Source organism: Ixodes scapularis, unplaced genomic scaffold (genome assembly GCF_016920785.2).
Source record: "Ixodes scapularis isolate PalLabHiFi unplaced genomic scaffold, ASM1692078v2 PGA_scaffold5__190_contigs__length_132052651, whole genome shotgun sequence".
NCBI classification, from domain to species: Eukaryota; Metazoa; Arthropoda; class Arachnida; order Ixodida; family Ixodidae; genus Ixodes; species Ixodes scapularis.
The window spans coordinates 8,533,284-8,550,034 of record NW_024609880.1 but is presented as its reverse complement, the minus strand read 5'-3'; the positions used below and the strand labels follow the sequence as shown (position 1 = coordinate 8,550,034).

The window sequence follows — 16,751 nt, the reverse complement described above, 5'->3', positions numbered from 1 at the left end:
TCCCCCCCGTCAATAAAGCATCACGGGACATGACCGAAATCTCCACACGTATTCTAAGAAAATACGGGTGGAGACCGGATGTAATTTTAAGACTGAGGAAGTTTCCGCGAAACTAAATATCCGTACTACGAATATGACTTACCTCGCCGTTCAAAAAGCAGTACAGCAGCGCCACCACGAACCCCTGTTTCAGAAGAGGAAACGAAACATGTCAACTGAAAACTAGACGAAAATGGTCACCCCTTTTCACTTTTGCTGCTGATGGAGGCAAGCTTTGTTTACATGTATGGCGAGATCTATTTTGGATTACACTTGTGTTATATGGCATCCGTATTAGGACTACCTTAAAATATATAAAACATCTTGAGAATCTGGCCGCACACTTTTGTTTTTTAATAACTATTGGCCTCACTCTGGCATGTCAACACTCTGGGTGAGCTGGGATGTGAAATGATTATAATTAATAAAAGAACTTAGACGTAATTGTTTTATTTTACATTTTACAATAAAGGAACTGATAAAGGAGGATATTATTTTAATGAAATGAGTGATAAGGCGCAGGCGAGCTGGTTTACGTTCATGATTTAAAGGGGTACGGAAACCAAATTCTGGAGCTCATTTCTTTGTTTCAACACGACGCAGGTAGCAGCACAACCACAGAAACATAAAAATTGCGCTAGAAAACGCAAGAAAACATATTTTAAAGTGAATTAAACGATAATCAAAAACCACCTGGTAGTTGGTTATGAAGCTTCAATGGAATGTCGTGACGACAACGTGCCTCTGAAAGCAGCGCCGCAGCGGTATGTCCGCTCACTGGTATAGATTGCCTAGGCCTGAACGCAATACCGAGGCGTCTTGGTGGAAAGAGCCAAAACGAAGTGAGCCACCTTGGTTTCAGCTCTCGCGCGACGTGCAAACGCGTGCTTCGGTTGTTCTCAGGTTTGGTGCGCGTGCTGGCCCCGCGATATCTACAGCCCTTGGGTACTTCGACAAAGCGAGATTGTAACGCGTTGACGCCTCCAAGTGGCAAAACTCGTCACTACGGTACGCTTGGTCGTCCGAGGCATGATGACGTCAAGACGTCTGCCGGATCTCCCGAGATGCATCGCGCTCCTCCATGGCTGATTTTGAAGCGCTCACCAAAATCGCAGCATTTAGAGCATAAAATATAGCCATCTGCTCAAAATACGACCGTGCGATTATTCATTACAGGCTTAGCTGATCATATTGAACTCATTTCTTGATGTTTTCTCTATATTTCAAGTTTCGATTCCGTATCCCTTTAAGACAACCCTGAGACTGGGGAGAACAAGAAGGACAAACACCGACGAAATCTGTCCTTCTTTTCCCCAATCTTAGGGTTGTCTTAAATTATGAATTATTTTAACCATCGTACCTTTTATATGTGATACATTCAAAGAAGGTTATGGGTGTAGCTACAGTATAGACTATTTTGAAAAGTCGTTGTTAGGACGTACAATGATTGGAGCACCCTTCTGGAGCAGACTGTGCGCATTAAATACAGTTATTTTTTTTTCTCACGCTTGTTTTACTGCAGAATTTATCAACATTCAATGATGTTCACGAGGTAATCTACAGCATGTAAACTAACGCTCTTAAAGGATTCATGCAAAACATAAATTAAACGGCTTAGATGGAAAAAGGATATCATAAAACGATGTTACAACGAAGAAAGAAAAAAAAAGTGAAAGCCGTTTACAAATTCCTGTAACGCCGAATTGGAGCGCAGCTCTTGAGGAGGAGGAGTGAAGGGTACTGAGGGGAGGGTAGACCCCTCCCCCTTCTCCTCCTCCTCCCCTCATTCTTTAATATGCTCCGGGGGGGGTGTCACGTGACTTCGGGGAGGGGGTCACGTGACCTCGGGGAGGCTTGACCTGGGGGTGACCTCAAGGCCACGTGACCCCAAAGGTGACCCCCACGTGACCTTGGGGGTCACGTGACCTGGAGGGGTCACGTGACCTCGGGGGGGGGTCACGTGACTTCAGAGGGGTCACGTGACCTCAGAGGGGTCACGTGACATGGGGGTCACGTGGGGTCACGTGACCTTGAGATGACCTTGGAAGGGGTCACGTGACCTCGGGGTCACGTGACCTTGGGGAGGCGACCACGTGACCTCGGGGGTCACGTGACCTCAGAGGGGTCACGTGACTTGGGGGTCACGTGACCTTCAAAGGGTCACGTGGGGTCATCTTGGGGTCACGTGACCTTGAGATGACCTTGGAAGGGGTCACGTGACCTCGAGGGGTCACGTGACCTTCAGGGGGTCACGTGGGGTCACGTGACCTTGAGATGACCTTGGGAGGGGTCACGTGACCTTGGGGGTCACGTGACCTTGGGATGACCTTGGTTACGCCGACGCCGACGCCGACGCCGACGGCGACGGCGACGCCAACGGCGACGCCGACGGCGACGCCGCTCAAGCCGGGAACGGGCCCCTAAGAGCTGCGCTCTAAAAAAATTAAAGCTTTATTTACGGCGCTATACGAATTTGTAGTTGGTGCCCACGAGAGCCGCCGCCGGTCACGTGGTAGGCCTGTGCGCCGCCGCGCTGCGTTGCCGCCGCCGCAAAGTCACGCCGCCACCGCACTCTGAGCGTTGTGCGACGCCGCTTCAGCGCGTTTCTCCACGTCGCCGTCGCCGCACAAGTTCGTCTGCTTCGGGGCGCCGCCGCCGTCATCTGACCGGCGCACACGTTTATCACGTCTGCTTCCGCATTTTCAGGAGTTCACTTTGGACTCTAAAAGTTACTTATTAATCTTAGTTTTATGTTATACTTCAAACAAAGATGAATAAAAGTTACTTTTGTAGGCCAATAAAAGCTTCCGAAAGAGCGCCAGCACCACGTGATAAATAAGGGCCAGTCACGTGATAAATAGAGGCCACTTTTCCGCGGCGCCGGCGGGCGCCTACTGCAAATTCGTATAGCGCCGTAAATATATATCTAAACATTTTTTTCTTCGTTTTAAAATCGTTTTATGGTATCCTTTTTTCAACTAAGCTGTTTAAAAAATGTTTTTTTTTTTCCTTTGCATGTGTCCTTTAAGGAAATTTAAACGGCCAGCAAAAATCTTTTTTTCCAGCGTATTCCGCTGCACTTTACTGCAGAGGTATACTCCGCGACAACTTTTCTTGGCAATGCAATGGAAGGTACAGGCCCGCGTCCCCTCTCCCATTTTGAGGGTGCGCGGGCTCTCCTCGTCTCCCCGGAAATGGGAGAGAAGACGCGGGCCTGTACCTTCCACTCCATTGCCAAGAGAAGTTGTCGCGGAGTATAGTACCAGGTGGTATAATTTTACAGTGAAAAAATTAAAGAGCAAACTCAGCTTGTTCATAGAACAAGAAAAAACAGGAACCAGTTTTTAGCAGTCTACGCTCCCAATTAGCAGACGATGCACGCGTAGTGAGAAGTGCTGCCGACTGGTGGCGTAAGCCGCGTCCAGGTAGCGCCGGCCGATTCGGGCTCTTTTGAGGGATCGTCTCTTATCCTAACCAGAATCGGCCGGCTCGCTTTCGGCGCTGCGTACTCCATCTGTCGGCAGCACTTCTCACTACGCGTGCATCACCTGCGAACTGGCTGCATAAAGTTCCCAAAACGAGTTTCTGTTGTTTTTTTTTGTTTTTGTTATTTTTTTAAAAAGGCAAGTGCATTCCTTGATTCTTTTTTTTTTTTGTGGAAAATTTTGTCACCGGCCGACACCTCTGTAGTAAATCGCAGTGCGATACATTAAAAAGCCTTTTTCGCGGACCGCCCAAATAGTCCTTAAAGTGTTTGTTACATACTGTAGAGTTATCTAAACATAAAAGTATTTCCAGGTGACATAAGTTCGTCCGTAAAATTATCAGACACATCTAGATATTTATAAACCCTGCATGAAATTTCGGCGCTCCCATTTTGATTTAGAAATATGAGTTAAAAAGAAATCATCGGCAGTTATTATTACCATCGTTGTATAGGCACAATTTCAGACTATTTCTCATTCCATTTTCATCAACAAGTATCTATACAAATTTTGTTAATCCGCGAAGGCCTAAAAAAACATAATTTAGGATGTATGAAAAAAAAAAACGCTTTTAATGGAGGATGACGGCGCACTACTTCTGCGTCGTTAAAGTGAACCGACAAGGTTGAGAAATATATATATATATATGTCGATTCGTTTTAGCTTAGAGCGGAGATGGTAATTTCACGCAATAAAAAAGTTAAAAAATTAAAAAAAAAGCTTGCGAAGAGTGGATAGAGGCAAAGCAAACAAAATGTCAAATCTGTGAAGTCTCGCTGCCCATCTGGAAATAGCTAATGCCAAGAACAAGCAAAACATTTACCAATCAGCAAATACACACCGCAGCCGGAATCCTCGCAAAGCGTTTTTGTAGAAACCCTTCAAAAAAGGAGCTTCAGAGCTTTCAGCGTTCGCTTACTTATTTGTGCCGCGTCGCGCAAGCCTTTGTTCCCTATTCACCGAAGCAAATATACAGCTAGTGTTTGCACACGCCGCTACGCCGCGCCACAAGCGAGACCCCATCATCCAGTTTCATCTACGCCGCTTTTGGATTGTCCTTTTTTGGCCGAGTTGTGAGTTTCGTAATCGAATTTCGTTTGCGTCCATTTGGACAATTGGTAGAGATACAACCGTAACAGCTCCGACAACACTGGACTAACGTTTACCCTGAAAAGTATTTTTTATGTCTGTGTTTTTATTTGCGCCGTGTTCCTAGGACCGGATACTTCAAGCGAAAGTGTGAAGGCTTGTTCTTTTATGTGTGGTCCTACTGATCGCCAGTGGCATTTCCTTTCACGTCTTTCCACACGTCAAACTCAAGCGCACTCTGGAATGTGTCATTTTGCGCTGCGACGTGATACGTTGCAACGATTCGTTCTGGAGAACGCTATTTCGGGGGTTGTGTACTCATCTTTCGAGGCATTTTCTGCAGCCGTCACCATAGTGTCTTATATTTCATAGCACAACTGAAGTGCCTTTTTGTTTTTATACTTGTTTTACTCCGCTCAAATTTACCGAGGCCCCACGTTGGCGCTATGCATTGTGTAGATTCGTTTTGAAAGAGTAACAACACTGTTCAGTAGAAACACAGAATAACATTTTATTATCAGTGTATTGAACGTAATTTATAAGCAAACAAACACCTACAAGTAACGCTGACGAAACACCTTGCTATTAAAGCCTTTGGCATCATTTTGGAATTTAGTCATCGGCAGTGGCGGTTTCATTATACAGGGTGATGTTTTAGGATTTGCATATAAGTCTTTAAAATGTCATGTAAGCTACACGGCAAGGGGGAGATGATGTAGGGCACTAATCGTCGCAATAAGTCGAATTATAAGCTTAAACTTGTGTCTTAAATTTTTTATTTGGCAAACTAAATACCAGTCGAAAAAACCTTCAGGGCGTAGACGAAAGCACTCAATCAATACAATTACAAATACTTTGAGCGAATGAGAAGCGCGGTTGTTTTCGATTTCAGCGATACTCTTTCTACAATATAAATGAGGTTTGCTAAAAGTTTTGTTTGGGCTGGTTGCTTGATGAACCGCTAGGGGTAACAAACGCAGCCTTCTTTCTGTCTTGGCGCAATGTTTATGCGGCATTTGCCATTGTATTTATTTAGAGAAAGTGAGAAAAAATAAATTTTCAGATCGTAGTCGCTGAAGGATGATATAAGCACGAACTTGTAATGCGTTCACATTTCGGTGGTGGCGAACTTATAATCGACCAATAGAAAACCGAAAAGACAACGGCTCAAACTCAATGCGAATAATGTTTTAAACATTGTTAAGGGACTATAGAGTTTCCATGCAGCTTTTAAAAGTGTAAACCGTCCGCATATCTGTGAACGTTTTAAATTCTACTTGTAGTTAACGAGGATTCCTGCAAAGATTAAAATCGCGAGTGAGTAACCTGCATACCAACTCAGTAGCGCATCTCAGGTGATTTTGAAAGCAAAAACTCTCCCGGATATAACTTTCGCTACGGTGTTGGCTATAAAGACAAAGTAAAGCTACTATTTGAGCCAAGAAAACAAGTTACAACGTCTCCGAATAACTCGTGTGAAAGGGTGAGCAGGAGAAACGAAAGCTCGTGTAGAAGATACCTGCAATATTTCTTGGTGCTCAATTCATCCCCTGTCCTTTTTGTACCTGGATGAGCACTAGACCGGTGTACGGTCCTGAAGCGACAACTGGTTTATGCACGCTATACATGTCAGTTTACCAGCAGTACTGCACCGCCTAAATTGTCCATCTATAGCCAGGACGCGAGGTGTTATTTTCGGGCAACCTAACTTCACGCTCTCTAAATCCCCACAATGTACATACATGATGTTTTTGGCCTATGCCGTTCATTCCCATAGTTTTATTAAATGAGCGTGTTAGCCACAGATAGGCGCTTTGCTTTTCAATAAAAAAAAGTACCTTCATTTTGTTTAGGGTTCTTCTGGGTTAAAAAAAAATAAAGCACCCCGGCAGCGACTGCAAAGGAGAAGTGTAATTGTTTTGGCAGCGCGGCAAACTTCATCATGCCCCTAAACATCCACATTATCTGGTGTTTTTCGATACAGAACCAAACCGGCCAGGCCCAAAGCAAGAATTTCGCGTTCTTTTTAAGCCTGTGTAGTAACGTTACCAGCCCATTTTGCCCTCGTGCTGTGGTAAGCAAGATAGGGTCCCTTTACTAAATACTGGTATGCTCGGAAATACTACGAACCCCGCTAGACAAGAACTTAAGTGTGGTTACACGCATTTAGAATAAAAAAATATTCTCAAAAATATTGTTTCCCCACTAATGAGTTGCTTCTTTTTCTCTGAAGAGTCGTCATAACTAATTTACTATAAGTGCGAATTAATTTGACACATAAAAATCAGATTTTGACTTGTTGCCCTTTAAGGTGCCACTCTAACGACAACACCACTGTAAGTTTTCGTATGAAGCTTTAGACTAGTAGTAACCTGCTGCTGGCTCCAGCCAGAAGAGCGAAGGGTGAGGGAAAACTGTAAGAAACACCGGCGCAGGAATTATAGACCTCTAGTACTAGTGCGACGTCCCTGAGGCCTCCTCCGAGTCAATTGAGATAATTAGCTTTTCCAATTCCTTATTCGTGATCTAGCAATCGGACTCGCAAACACGAATAGGCAGATTTTCCGCAGACTAGGCACCCTGAAGAAAACTGCGGAACGTCGGACATGCTTCGTCTAAACCGAGCCAGGAAGGTGAAACGGAAGCTGGTGTTTTGTGTCTACCATTCGATTCAGCCGGCACTCTGTCGGAGTGGAGAACTGGCGTGTTTTTATTGCTTGATTGCAAACGAAGCCCGCACGTTTGACTGCCGGGAGTTTCCACCCGTACATGCCGGCTGAAGCAAGTTGTATCCCTGGACTGGTATGCGACGTATGTAATTGAATGAACCTGCTATTTTCTTTCATGTTATTTTCCACTGGATTTAGGTTTTCCTACCCTGTTTCTTTATTGAAATAGTTAACGGGGCGTGCCACGGTGATTCTTTAACGCTAACTATTGAACATGCCGAAATAAAGGAGTTCAATGCTCAGGCCCGTCTTTTGATATTGGTCGCAGTCGTACTGGTAGTAATTTGTAAAACTCGCTGTCGAGTAATGGATATTAAAAAAAACGAAATACGAAAAGAAAACAGGATAGCGGAACCTGCACCAGTGAAACTACACAAGCGAGTATAAGGCGCCTTCTGAATGCCAAGTGAGTTCGCACCTTCTAGAAACACATCAAACAATTCTTGACCATCGGACTGATGCTGTCGTTGAAGAAATCAATTTAAACGGAAGCAGGAGTTTATATTGTAACAATAATACCAAGAACATTGCTCATGGGGAGAGTAGTTATTGGCGAGGTTTTCTGGCGGATCCCGGAGGTGTGTAGTGTGCACGCCGTGACCCGCTAAATATGTCGGAAAAATGCGGTCTCTAAATTTGGCGGAGAATCACAGTGTCACCTTACATCGCGATTCCCAACTAAATATAAAAAAAACGTGTCCTCTAAATCGGGCGAAGGAGCACAGTGTCAACAAACAGCGTGATTTGTCCAACGAGCTTGAATAAACTTAGAGCGGTAAACCAGTGGCCAAAAATGGCACCCCCCCCCCCCCCCCCCGGTTGCCGCCATCTTCCCTGTTTGTCACATAAGTGATCACGGGACGTTAAGATGGCTGCGCCCAGAGGTGGGCCAGATCAGATTGGCCAGATCACGGTCAGCAGATGGGCACTCTGGGGCTGCGTTCCAATCTTACTCGAATGGGTCCGCTGTTCCCTATGGCTGTTCCGGCGAATCAAGTCACGTGACAAGACAGATACAGCAATGCTGGACGCGGGTAGGTTTTCGAACGCAACGGGTACGAGACCTTCACCCAGGTGCCCAGGAGTGAAATAGAAGCTGCGTTCGATTTACAGGCACCTCCTGCACCGGTGTAGAAAAGTGTAGGGCGGGGTAGTTCCGGTTGTATCTCAATACACACACCGGAAGTAGACTGCCCTACACTTTTCTCAAACTTTTCTGCACCGGTGAAGGAGGTGCAAGTAAATCGAACGCAACTTTATCTCACTCCTGGGTGAAGGTCTCGTACCCGTTGCGTTCGAAAACGTACCCGCGTCCAGCATTGCTGCATCTGTCTTGTCACGTGACCTGATCCGCCAGGAAAACTCGGATCCATTCGAGTGTTGATTGGAACGCAGCCCCCGAGTGCCCGTCTGCTGACCGTGATCTGGCCAATCTGATCTGGCCTACCTCTGGGCACAGTCATCGTAACGTCACGTGATCACTAATGGGGCAAACAGGCAAAACGACGGCAACCGACGGGGGGGGGGGGGGGGGCATTTCCACTGCAGACAGTGGGTTCCGGTTTACCACTCTGAGGTAAGACTCAAGCTCGTTGGATTTGTCCGATAAATTTAGCGGGAATCTATAGTAATATGACATCATGGTGTCAGTGACGTTACAGTGTCGACTCACGTCAATGTGTCGAGTGACGTCACGGTGTCACGGATCATTCATGAGGGATTCAAATCCCTGTTTTTTATTCAGTGCAGGCGTTTAAATTGAAATTAACGCACTTTAAAAACTGTACATTAGAAAGACGCGCGCCGTCATAGTATGGTGCCTGGAACGCGTTCCCGACTAGTGTGTTTACCGCGTTAAAAAAAGTGGTCCCTCAATTTCCGCCTGGTGACATCATAGAAGTGTCACGCTGTCGCCGCTTGCGATCCTGGCGGCGTCCTAACAAGCTTGGTGGATGCGGCAGACGCCTGTTCCGCTGCAGGTCGCTCTCCAGCGTAACAGACCACGGCAGTTTCGGCAGCCAGAAGTTAAAACGCCGCGACGACAGCGTCACTCGCGTTCGCTCGTCATTTTCGCTAGTATTTCTATGACCAACCGCTACGATCGCGATATCCGACAGCGTGACACTCCGGATTCTATGACGTAATTTGTTGCCGCATCGGGACCACTTTTGATGTATGGACAGCACCGGACACTAAACACACCAATCGGAGACGCGCTCCAGGCACCATAATTATAGTAAACATTTTAAGAAGATCGGGGGCTAAGCTCGGCTCCAGCGTGCTATGGCGCGCTCTCAACGCTCCCGACATCAGTCAGCGGCCGATAAAACTAGGCTAGCACGATCATCAGATCATCTGCGTATGCAGGCACAGACTGCCCGAAACGGGGTTTTTCTTTTTTCGTTTTCGAACGAGGTATATCGATCCGTTGATATTTTCACTGTAAATTACCACCAGACAACGTCACCTCTATGTCAACTTTCACAGCGTTTAGTTGAGAAACTGAATTTTGCTGGCCATCTAAAGTGGTTTTGAAGCGTTACTGTATACATTCTGTATATTAGCGAAGGCTTCCAAAATCCCTAAAAGTAGAGCAGCTGAGGAAAAAATAAACGCTTCTCAGGAATAAACTGCCGGCAACGGCGGAAGGATTGCAAACTAAACCACAAATTAACTGACTAATGAAATAATAATGAATAATACACTTTTTAATCAATGAAGAAAAGCATACGGCTCAAGGAGAAGCTGTGTTAAGTTTATTCGAAACGCAATAAAGCCACTAACATTGGAAACATATGAGGCAGGGCAGCATTTTACGGCTTTTTGAAGCAACGCTCCATTTCGACGCGTTTCTAGATTTTGGTTTCTTATCGGAGCGAATCTTTGCACCAGAAGTCATGCTTCGCGGTACCCGAGGCGCGAAGCCACCGCATCGCCTCGCGCACAGGGTGGAGGAAAGTATGACGCACGTTTGTTGCCCGTCTCGGCCGCTGGGGAGCGGGACCGCACGCGCAAAGATACGCTCTGATGGAAAACTGTAACCTAAAAACATGACGGTAAACCCGAGATTGTGGTACCAAAACGAAAAACACGAAGGAAGAAAGAAAAAGAACAGGCGACGTCTCTACCGGAGCCTAAGGTTTACCATCACGTTCAAGTTACACCCTCTCGCCTGAACTTCGACAAAAGCAAGGGTGCAGGCGAGCTGGTTCAATTCTGACAATACTGAAAATACTCCAGGATTACCATGTTACAATTATGACCAGTGTTTTCTAGAAACATGTGCCAACTGAGTGTCTTTGTTGGAATGCCGTAAAATGCTGTCCCTGCCTTGTATCTTTGTAAATTTAGGACATTCAGTGGCTTTCGATGATGCTTGGTATGTTTCTCATTGGAACCATGTGTTTATTTTTAATCATAAAAAGGTAACTTGTACAATTAGTTGGGATTTAACGAATTAGTGTGTCTGTTTGGAATTCCTGACATTCCCAACCACCATATTTTGAGGGAGTTTTGAAAACCTTCGCTGGAACACCATGTATGTATCTTACACTGCACTCCAGTCTCCAGGATCATTCCATTGCAAAGGAGACGTGGCAGCATTTTCATGTCTGGGATATCTACAAAAACATTATTTTTGATAAAGAACCTTCTGAACTAAAGAAAATCAATTTTTCTAAGAAAAACTGAATTTCATTCTTGCGAACATTATACCCTAAATTTGTAGAATTTGCGCAAAACTCATCTAGTTACAAAAATATAATGGTGAAAAAACGGTTGCTTACCAAACAAATTTAGGTCGGTGCTTAATTGCTTAATATTATTTTGTATTTTACACAAAAACTACAAACACTAAAGTACGTCATTTTGGGTTGAAATGGAAGTTCCAAAGAGAAGAGACTTTATGAGGAGTTTGTTTTTATTTTTCCATTCAACTTTGAGTTAGGTGTTAGCAAGAACATGTTGTCCTTTGTTATTATAAAAATAATAAATCAATTGCACGTGTTAAATTTTTTAAGCCGGCATTTTGGTCGTTTTATTTAAATGACAATATATCCCGTTTATTCAAAACCCCGTTATTGCGAGTCAAACAAATCATTGCAACCAACTGTGCCCGCAACTTATAAAAAATCGACAGTTCAATGCACTTAATCTGTTCAACCTATGTAAAAGTTAGATAATTACTTCTCGTTGTTTCTGAGAAATTATTTTTTTTAAAGATGATACTCTCCGACCATGCCCCCAGGCGCCCACATCGTAGGCGACGCACGCCGGAGCTCGCCAATGAGGCGCCGCCGCAAGGTGTTTAATACTCTCCTAAAAACTCGTTTTATTCAGTTAAAGTGGATGCTATCCTACCTTCCATGCGTCCCTATACTCTTTGCGTTACGTAATGATACTGCCGTCTGAAGATTAATTTACCTCTCCCCAGGTTATAAGTGCCGACGAGCGCAGACCTGCATCGTTTGCTTCCCGAGGTAGGGAACGCGAAGGCGCGTCTGCCTCGTCTGCCATTTGTCCAGATAAAAACCTAACTAACACCGGGTAACCATTCATCGAAGCAAAGTTATCACAGAGATCTAGCTTTCCTGTTAAACTTAAATTAATTTTGATAGAACTAAGATGCATTGAGGTTCGTTGGCGCATCCACCAAGGACGTGCTGCCGAGATTGTGACGACGCCATGCTAACGAGTACGTAACTATACTAACTATCAATATGGGCAGGGCTTGCGGCAATATTTTCGCGCGCAATATTCTAGTCCGCAGTAGAAACGCGAAAATTGATCGATGAAAATACAAAGCTATACCGTTTTCGCAAATTGTGTCAATTGGTAAAGCCTGTGATAGTAGTTGGCGTCAATACTGCAATTGCAGCATAGGCTATGAAACCCTTATTTAAAGTTAATCAACAATCTTTTCTAATAAACTGAATTACCATGACAATTATTTCCTCACTTAATGTCCGTCGACTCTGCCGCTCACATGGCGAAGACGGAAGCCGAGTCATTCACACCTTTCATCAACACACACTACCTCTACATATCCTAGTGAGTTCACAATTCGAGATCTGCTCAGCTGGCCTCCAGTGAATTGCGGAGTCTAAAATACTGTACACGTACGGAACCTCGGATGTGTGAGGCTTCTGCCTCAAAGAGAGGAATGCTTGTGTCATCATTACACTGCTTTTGGTAGCACTACATTTTCTATCAAGATGCATTTAATGGGGCATTAAAGATGAGACTGCGATCGTCTGTTCTTGGTCATAACAGATTCTGCCGGCCGTAAGGATCCTAAAAAAAATCGGCGTCGAGTAAAAAAATCACGCTACGCCGATTTTTTTTAAATCGAAAACGTGATGAAAAGTCGGGACACACCCTTTTCTGAGCGTATTTCTTTGCTCAAGCAGCGGTGTCAGTACGGTGACGGTAGGGTTCGTCCGCCAATTGCACGCCGCCTTAAAGAGACGGCTTGCGGTTGGCCGGCGAGCGCCCATCGTCCCCGCGCTGACACCGCTGCTTGGGTGTGCCTGAGCGGAAAAATATGCTCAGAAAGGGTTCTGTCCCGAGCTTTCATGATGTTTTCAATTGGAAAATCGCCGTGGCGCGATTGTACTTTTTAGATTTTAAGGGTGCTTAGGGCCCGTGGTGTCAGTTGGGACCAGGAATAGACGATCGTATAATCCTGTTTAGTGCCCTTTTAAATGTAATGGGGAAGTGGCATCACCCTTATGATTTCGCATTGGTGAAGAGCTATCCGGTCTGGATTGCATTTCTTTATACCTCATCATACGAAAGACGAGGCCGACGCGCAGTATGCATCTCCAAACTCTGGAAGCCGACAATGAAGGCGTGTTCGTCCTCAATTACGCGGGCAGAAATTTTGCAGTATTATTGCAGAAGGTATAGAGGATACAGATACATTGGAAGTCAGGATAATGTCCGCTTCAACCGATTAAAGCGTCTTTTCAGGAAAGCGTTGAAGGCCTTGCGTCGGCGTCCGAGAACGTTGACGGCTCGCTGGCGAACGCCGGCGTGCGCCCCTCACGATGCGGACGCCTGAAGGCGAAATAAAAGAAACTCCTTTAAAAAAAAAAAAAAAGTAGCAACAACATTTTTTTTTTTTTTTTTTATATGTTCAGCAGTTGAGGTGAGGTGAACTTTTGGGTATTTTGAAAGTTGCGGGCACCGCTGCTCATGTTGCTTTTCTGGCTCTGATTATGGGTGTTTCTGCCTACATTATAGTTTTTGTCATTTTAATGAAGGCACCAAAGCGAGAGTTTGAAAGTTTAATACAGGGAATTCAATTATTAATTATTAGAACAAAAAGTATTCTAGCTATTACCCCAATACAAGTTGAATAAAAGAAACAAAAAAAATCTCGTAAAGTCTCTTTTTTTTTTTGTTTCGAGCTCTTATTTGGACTAGAATTGGCGTTTTGCAATGTTTTGAGTCTGGGGCATATTATTAATTAATTAGTCGCCCACCTAAAGTTGTGTTGTAGGCCACCGCTCTTTTCAATGTTTTTTTTTTTTCTTAACTACATGTGTTTCATGCGAATTTCGGAAATTGAGAACTCAATATCAGCAAAAATAAAAATAAAAAAAAATTCAGAAAAAAACTTTTCTTTGAGTTCGGATGCTTCGTTGTACAAATTAATTTTATTGTACATGAAACAATTGCAGCATCTCCTTTGGCATAGAAAGACCCAGCATCCTACCAGGCACGCGACGTCGTGTAAGCGTCGCCTTGTCATCGGTTTGCACCGTTTGTTTTCCTTTTCTTGTTGCTTTTAAAGCATTCGCAGCTGCTTTGTTCTTGATTGCCGTTTTTGTTTCCAATAGTGTTGTGTGGCCGGCCCAGCTTTCGGCAAGTTGAGCCGGCCAACTAGACCAACTCTCTTCGACAGTTCTGCGCTACACTTTTCAAGGCGACATCGAAGTAAAGGCCCGTTCACACTCTTGCGACCGAGTTAGACCGAGAGAGACCAAACCGGTTTTTAAGCCTCTTGCGACTTCTTAGGACCAGCTTCGCTGCATAGCATCCGGTCCTAAGAAGTCACAAAAGTCTTAAAAACCGGTCTGCTCTCTCTCGTTCGAAAGTCGGTCGTAAGGGTGTGAACCGGCCTTTATAGCTTCAGTTAGGATGAAATTCAGCAATTAAAACCATAACACCTCTTTATTAACAAACCTTCCAGGCCGTTGGCAACACAATCGCCATCATTGTCGAAAGCTCAGTCGCACAACTGATCCTAACCTATACGCAATCGGCTCTTCAAAGTGGGCACTATATATTATGTCTTCAACGGCAGTGCATAAAAAAACCTTGGAGGGCCACTCCTTCTGAGAACGCGAGTGCGTCGCTCACCTGAGATGAAGAGAAGAGCTGGTCAACGTAGAGCCATATCAACTCAACGAGGTCCCCGGCGGCAGCCAGGGACATTCCCAGCAGGAAAGCATAGTGCGCCCCGAACAATGGGACAAGAACCAGCGTGGACTTGAACCATTTCCTGCAAAACAGCATTTCAACTCGCCGTTAGCGAGGTCAGGTGCTTACGTACAGAGATTGTGTAGCCACGACTGACTGGGTAATAAAAAAGGAAGACTTTGATGCGCACTAAAAAGGTCTGTGAGTTCGGAGTCGTGCAGAACACGAAAGCAATCAACCTAGTCGAACAATCGAAGGGTCTCAGGAATCACAAAACTCAGAGTACGATTTGACCAAATAAGCCAATGTGGGTACGGACAATGAGGATGACGTTTCGTTTTCCCCGTGGTCTCACGCGTGTCGTTTTTTTTTATCCAACTGCATAATAAACTTTGTCGTTGGCTGCGATGTTTTCAATGTCCACCGTGATTTGCTGACTTCGTATTTAGCCGGAAATTAAACTCACAACCTTTTTATTAGTGAATTGCTGTGATGTAGAGGAACTAATGGTTGTGGTGGGTTTCATCTAAGAGCTCAACCTTTATGTATATTCTGGTATCAGCGAAAACAGTTATTGACTGATAAAGTGGACCACAATATGCTTAGGTATGGGGAGCAGAATTATAATAATTTTTGTTGCGAAGCTCACTGGTGCAGTTTGTACCACAGCGATTTACGTTCTCTAAATTCGAGTACTTTCCCCGGGCAAGAATCTGCTAGATGATGAACTAGGAAGTACGCTTTGCCAAAGGTTTTTAGCGCGTGTGCCATCTGAGCTACGAGTTTTTGTTAAGCAGTGTTGGCACTAAAGCGTTATAAGCAACGGCGTTACCCGTTACTTTTTCGGTAACGTAAAACGTACTCATTAGGTTTTTGAAGCGGTAACGGGTAACGTGCTTACATTGCTTTTTTCGTGTAACGGTTAAGTAAGTTACGTAAATCGCTCCATCTTCTTCGCAAAACTTACAAAAATGTACACTTACATTTTTTTCGTGTTTGTATAGTTTGTTTCACTTTAAGTCCAGACGCAGCCCACTCTATAGAGCTGATGGGACCAATATGACAGCGTCAGAAGGGCATTATCATGGCGTCCCTCATGTTTATGTACGTGTTCTATCGTCGCTGAACCAGACACAAAAAAAAGGCCCCAGTGACTTGCACTTTTGACGCTGCTCGATTGCTTCCGTTAACTCGTCGCGTCGGTTGCGTTCGGAGTTAAGCTGAAACCAAGTATAGGGGCCAATGAATTGTTTAGAGGACTCATTCCGCATACCTTAAAAAGTTTGGGTATCTCTTCCCCACGCAAAATGTCCCATTTTAGAAATCCCCAACGTCCACCCCCTTTGTCCCAGTGTCGAAAAACGCTGTAGACAGAACAAACGCTCTTACCGTTAATTGATAAATTAAAAGTAACGCAGACGTAACATGCATTACTTTTTATCGGTAACGGTAACCCGTACCTTTTATTTTGATGTAACGTAAGCCGGTGACGCGTTCCTTTGTTTTACAAGTAACGAGTATAACGGATTTTCTTACTGTTTCTTTCGTAACGACTACAATAATGCTGTCGAGTGAATGTAATTTACTCACACTTTTCTCGTGATACATGAAAATAAAATATAGGGCCGTCTTTACTGCAGCCTGTATTTGCGCTGCCCTATTTAATTTAAAAAAAGAAAGAAAAATAAAGCAAAACAAACCTCCCACAAACTCGCCAAGTCTGAGTTCCAAGCTCAAGCGTAAACTTCGAACTTTGGGGTGAATTGAACACGAGTCTTTCGGGCTAGAACATTTTCAGGTTGCCCGATGTCAGGTTGACTTCAAAAACGGAGTCCTGTTCTTTATTTGTAAAAATAATAATAAACGGTGTCATGCAGTAGCATACCTAATTACCTCACCAAAAATAACATGAGTGTGTCGGGACACAGTTGAATGAGAAGTATGCAATCGCTCCACTCCCAATAAAAAAAATGCCACTATATGT

The 16,751-nt window shown here is 44.5% G+C and overlaps 1 protein-coding gene across 1 annotated transcript in view; it reads right to left on the bottom strand.

Moving 5' to 3' along the window:
* LOC8042530 (parathyroid hormone/parathyroid hormone-related peptide receptor-like) overlaps positions 1 to 16,751 on the bottom strand; it is a 123,515-nt gene that overhangs the window by 40,324 nt on the left and 66,440 nt on the right. The window contains exons 8-9 of the mRNA XM_040214014.1: positions 14,708 to 14,849; positions 143 to 184 (exon numbers count right to left, since the gene is read on the bottom strand). Of these exons, the coding sequence (XP_040069948.1) occupies positions 143 to 184; positions 14,708 to 14,849 (184 nt within the window). The remainder of the gene's footprint in view (positions 1 to 142; positions 185 to 14,707; positions 14,850 to 16,751) is intronic.